This window comes from Micrasema longulum, unplaced genomic scaffold (assembly GCF_059751315.1).
Source record: "Micrasema longulum isolate JH-2025_06_02 unplaced genomic scaffold, ASM5975131v1 h1tg001457l, whole genome shotgun sequence".
Classification (NCBI taxonomy): domain Eukaryota; kingdom Metazoa; phylum Arthropoda; class Insecta; order Trichoptera; family Brachycentridae; genus Micrasema; species Micrasema longulum.
This window is the reverse complement of record NW_028278643.1, coordinates 46,604-52,603: the sequence shown is the minus strand read 5'-3', so window position 1 is coordinate 52,603 and position 6,000 is coordinate 46,604. Positions and strand designations below refer to the sequence as shown.

Here is a 6,000-nt window from a genome sequence, read left to right as displayed (position 1 = left end):
TTATATTTACAAATAAGTTATTAATTTTAAAAATACTTGGTACACTTCCACTTATATATTTTGACCAATTAGCGCTTTCACCCTCTAAAGGACATCTTCAGACTGGTGAATATTATACAGTGTAAGGATAATTTATATAAAACTAAATAATATCTTAAGTGTAGGTACATTTTAAAATAAGTTGAAAAAGATACAATACGCAATATTGCAATGGAACAGAGTGAGACAAATTATTGAAACATGTGTTGGCGGCGGTGTACTTTAAGAAAATATTCTATTAACTATAAAAAATAAAAAAAAATTACAATGTACAGGGTCTAACTAAGGGGGCTAATAAAGGTGAGTTTTTAGATTCTATCTGCTGATTTATTAAAATTCTATCGCTATTATTTTTTATCCTATTTATTTCTAAAATTTCTAATCTATCTAACTATTGACCTTTATGTCCTACATGTAAAATTTTTATGTTTTTTGCTTGCTTTGCTTTGATGCCTATTAGAGGGTGAAAGCGCTAATTGGTCAAAATAAATAAGTGGAAGTGTACCAAGTAGTTTTTAAATTAATAACATATATGTAAATATAAGTTATTACATCATTAATTACATACGTTTTTCCTACACATTACTAAAGTTTAAGTAATCAAAATATTTTATTAACCGTATGGTCTGTTGAAATTTTCAATGTAAAATGTCATAAAACTGTTTAAAATCAGGCAATAAATTATTCGCCTTTATAATGTATAATTTCACTTTAAATATAATCAGACAATGGTAGGTTGGGACATTTTTTGGGTTCCATGTATAAAATATGGTAAAAATTTATTAAAAGACGCTGTTTTTGTATATTTTATTATTTAATACTACTTAGTTTACTGTGTATGAAAAAATATACTACCTTAAAAATTGAAATATTTACACTTAAAATAGTATCACTTCACTTATAAATAAATATAAGATTATTTATAAATAAATTTGTAAGTTTCATTCCTCGATTTGTAATGAATAATCTTGAAAGATCTTGAAAAACAGTAACATGTTACCTGGTTTTTAAATTTTTTAATTTAAATCTCAACAAAATAATTGTCTTAGTTTTGAAATCCATTTTTTGTATGCTTAAAATATTACAAAAAATATTTTAACAACATAATTTGGCAATAAGACAAACTTTAATATCGGAATTAGAAATTGAGTTTGATGATTATTCAATGTCTTTTCAGAAATTGATAAATCGGTTCACTCCGAAAGATACATAAATCTCGAAATTTATTATGATCGCTTTTATTTTCTTTATTTGCTTAGGAAAAACTCGATGTTTCTAATATTGATTATAATAAAACTTTAGATTATTCTATCATACTTAGGCACCGCTATCACGCAGTTTACATGTAAGCACGATAATATATTAAATTACAACAACGCTGATTTTATGTATTATAATACTGCAGTTATGCCTCTTTTAGTTAATCTCAAAATCATTTGATATAGAACAAATTAAATTGAAAACTGTCTTTACTAAGCACTTTGGTGCTTCATCGCTCCAAATTTTCCTGTTCAATATCGGTGTCCGTTGTTTGAGAAATATCTGCAACAAAGTAAATAAAAAACAATTTATTACAAAATATGAAATAGAATGTCATATATCTACAGATATTTTTTCAATAATGATTTTGTATAAAAAACTGATTCCATAAGAAATAATTTTGCAATCCAGCATTGTTTAATTTCTAATTTATAATAACAAATATTTATCTTTGTTACCCTCTGGCTTGCAAAAACGAACAAAACAAAATAATATTTGAAATGAACACGAATTTTCAGTTAGATACGTTGGATTATATTGTTCGAATTTTTTTTTATAGGTTGTCACTTGACATGAAAACATGTCATAATAAAAATAACATTATGTTTTTATTACGAAAGTGGTTAGTAGACAGAACGTTCCTATACTGATTTATTATTTCTGGAAAACATTCTTTAACCCAGTATTTTTGTCTCTCATTTTTGTTATTTTATTAAGTTACCCTTTTCTTTTATTTTTTTCTTGTTTCATTTACATTTTTAGATCTTAATTTGAATGAATGCTTTTAATTTTTAAGTATCTTCTTTCAAACGATCACTGAATCAAATTCAATTATAAACACCTCTCTCCCGCTTTCACTCCCACAAAGTCTACTATAAACCATGGAGTCTTTCTAATTTTTTATAATAATTTTATATGTATAAATGTGTCCATAAAAATGCCCATTGGGCGTATATATAAATAAATAAAAAATAAAAATTTCCTTCTCTAAAATGTTCTCTGTCTCTGTGGTTATTTATAAACAAAAATACCAAACTAAAAACTGTGGTTAGTTTTATTTAATGATATTAAACAGATAACATCATCACAACACAACATCATTTTACTTTCATAGGAATATTTTTCTTTAATGAGATGAACAAAGAAAGTAAACAGTGGAGTCAGAAATACAATATATTTAAAAAAGAAGTGATAAATTACATTTATAATTATTTTTTGTGTAGCACTGATTAAAAACACGGTTTTTTATATATTTTTTGTAATTTATATCTTATCCTAAAAATATTAATAATTAAAAATAAAATAAACAAACTATTGTGAAACGTCACTCCCCATTATTAACACAAGAATTGTTTTTTCTTTTACGTAATGGGAAACGTCAATATGCATACAATTGTGTATTTAAGAAATATAAAAGCTGTATTAAGTAGAAATATTGTATATTTATATTTGTTTTCTAAATAAAAAATAAATAAAAAAATAAATTATTTCCAAATAAGACATGCTTTGTTTAGTTATATTTTAAAATCGGGTTGTGTTCATATATCTAAACGCAAATATATTTTTGTTTTTAAATATGTACATATATTATATAAACCTATATATTAGCATCATTCAATTTTGAAACGCAATTCTTTATCGTGATTAATCATATTGATCTCTTAGATATATCTTTGTAATTATTAATTGATAGTTCAAATGATATGTATAAACATTTTTATAATAATTTCTAATACTAAGACTTATAATTGAAACATCTCTTTAAATGACAAGGGGTTTTTTTTAAATATTTTAGACGGAATCATTTATCGTCTCAGATAAAATCAATAAAATGATTATATTATTGTCGTTGCATTTGATAATACCCAAATCAACGACTATTTTATTATTGTGTCGTCTCAAAAATATGCGAGATAATATCTCAACATACATATTAAAATTGACAAATCGTATAATAGGGAAAAACCACTTTTTTACATTTTTAAAGTAATAAAAGTGTATGAAATACTGTACACTAAGAAAAAATTTGTTTTTTTACTTTTTAGTATCGTAAAAAATATTTATAAATTTGTGATTTCGAATTCCCGCAAAAACGTTCATTCCATTAACCACGCCTCTAATACCTCACGATCCATGTTTATTTGTTCCTGACCATTCAAATTTGTTAAGGACGTTGTCGCGAATCTTGACGTCACAACTATCAAGGTCATGTCGTGTTTTTCTACAGACATTTTTTTTTTTAATCTTAAATTTATGTATGAAAACATTTCTCCACAATTTCCAGATTGGTTTTGAAAATACAATTATTAGATTATTTAATGAGTTTTTTCCGTTCATTTTAATAATTATGGGCGTTTTTTTTAAAGGTTATTGCAAAGATTTTACATTTTTAAAGTATCTTTACACAACCTTCTTCGCGATACAGCCCGGTCAAAATATTATTTTAATTTGTCTGCATGTAGTTGCAATGTTATAGTTTCCGTTGACAGTTATGGTGTTGGCCTATAACTCGAGTTGCACAGTTTGAACATGTGCTGCGAAAGTAGATTTCTTGCAAAATATTGGAATTTACCTGTTGATGCATGAAGGAAAGCGGGCTCGTTCCATGGCAGAACTTCAGCAGATCCGAAAATTATGAAGAACAAATTTGTAAAAAAGAGAATTCCAGCTGCTATTAGAAAAACAATCCTCCATTGGGCTGGATCCGTCTGGAAAAAACATTTTATTATGTAATATTTTTTTTTTTTCTCAACGAAAAAACATTTTGTGATATTTTAACTAAGCTAGGGTAGAGAATATTATTCATAACATTTATTTATTTATATATTTACGGTTCCATGAACCTTTAACGTAATTTCAATAAAACCAGTGAAAAAAAATACTACAAAAAATTTCATAATAATTTTAAAAGAACAAAAACATCGAGAAAAGTAAACAATGGTTTACAGTATTTATAATATATAAAAAAAATATTACATGTGAAACAAATATGAATATTTACCTTCATAAAAGAAAGGTAAATAAAAGAAAATAGCAGTTTTTAAAAGTGAGGAAGAGAAGAAGAAAAAAAGGAAATTGCTTTAAAAGGAAAGTTAAAAAGTTTACTTCATGGTTGGTCCTGTATATCGGAATATGAAACAATCTATGTTGACGCTGTCTTAAGTAATTATTATGAAATTTCAAAAAATTCTAATCTTTATATCTATTGTTATCTATGCATGTATCTATATTTTAATCTATCTTCAATACATATAAAATGCAATGGTCATAGGTTTGTCCTTGAATGACTAAACGACTGCTGGAGCGATTTACGTGCTGTTTTTTGGTAAATGGCGTGCTTTGGCCTGGGCATATTAATAACTCTTAAAATCTTCAATTTGCTTAAGAAAAAAAAAATGGAAGCAAAATGTTTCATTCTTCATTTGCCAGAGCTGCTTTTGATGAGAATGCACATACAAAAAAAACTGTAAAGAGTTATTTTTGTACAAAATAAGTTTGTTTTTGAATGTTTACAAATAGCATTTGTTTTTAAAGGATAAAAATAATATTATTTCCTTAAATTACTTTTAATTTCTACCCATTTATATATTTTTACTAGATTTCGGTATTACTAAAATAATATTATCTGACATTTAATACATTTTTGAAAATTGTATTGCTACATTTATATGATACAAATTGCGGCAAAAAGGGCAGAGTTTGACATTTATAAAAATAATTCTAAATTTGAATATTTAAGGTTATGGAATTCAATCATAAACAAGTACCTTCTTGTAAGAAGAAAATCTGTAGATGAAAAGTTACATCATCTTTATTACGTTTATCCGAAATGTAGTTACATGCTCTTTAGACACAATCAGGCGAATGCCTAACAAACCAAAATTAGTTTCAAAATAAATGTCAAGCTCACGTCAAAACCCGGCTGGCGGTTAGGGAACGATTAGGTACGCGTTAGGCATGACTGATCGTTTAAGCATGAGATAAGTGACATAATTTTAGAGCGCTAGGGTGCGCCTATGTGTATCATAAAAGAGAACTTACATCATCAGATAAGATTAGTCCGGCAGTGATGGGAGTCATGATGCTGAAAAGATTTGCCCAAAAACAACTGATACTCATGAGGGTTCCAGCGAAGTTCGGGGCAAGATCAATCAGGTTTATCTGTAAAGAAAGTAGAAATTCACATTCACTAATTCTGTTACTGTATGTTTGTGAAATAGGAAAATGAAAAGACTACTCTTGTACAAGCATTACTACTACCCATTCTAGATTATGCTGATGTTTCCACGACTGATTTAAGCTGTGAGCAACTCGATAAACTTGAACGACTTCAGAATACATGCATAAGGTACATTTTTGGTCTTAGGAAATATGACCACATTCCTGATTATCGTAGGCAACTGAAATGGCTCAAAATTAGACAGCGGAGAGACTATCACTCCCTCTCACTTCTGTTTAATGTACTTCATAGTCCTAACGCTCCTATATATCTGCGTGAAAAATTTAAACGCTTATCAATTCATGGTTTACCTCTTCGTTCTAATTCTCAAGGCACTCTCTTAATACCCATCCACAATTCCTCTTTCTTCTCTAACTCATATAGTGTCCATGCGGCTCGACTGTGGAATCATCTCCCATCCACCATCAAAGATGTAACTACATTATCTCTGTTTAAATCACGTCTGAAGAAACATCTCCTTT

General features: G+C 27.4%; 1 protein-coding gene across 1 annotated transcript in view; it reads right to left on the bottom strand.

Moving 5' to 3' along the window:
- Positions 1–1,275: 1,275 nt before the first annotated feature.
- LOC148275333 (putative inorganic phosphate cotransporter) overlaps positions 1,276–6,000 on the bottom strand; it is a 48,195-nt gene continuing 43,470 nt past the window's right edge. Inside the window, exons 8-10 of the mRNA XM_088235839.1 lie at positions 5,341–5,460; positions 3,872–4,007; positions 1,276–1,581 (exon numbers count right to left, since the gene is read on the bottom strand). Coding sequence (XP_088091965.1) covers positions 1,529–1,581; positions 3,872–4,007; positions 5,341–5,460 — 309 coding nt within the window. The 3' untranslated portion in view covers positions 1,276–1,528. The remainder of the gene's footprint in view (positions 1,582–3,871; positions 4,008–5,340; positions 5,461–6,000) is intronic.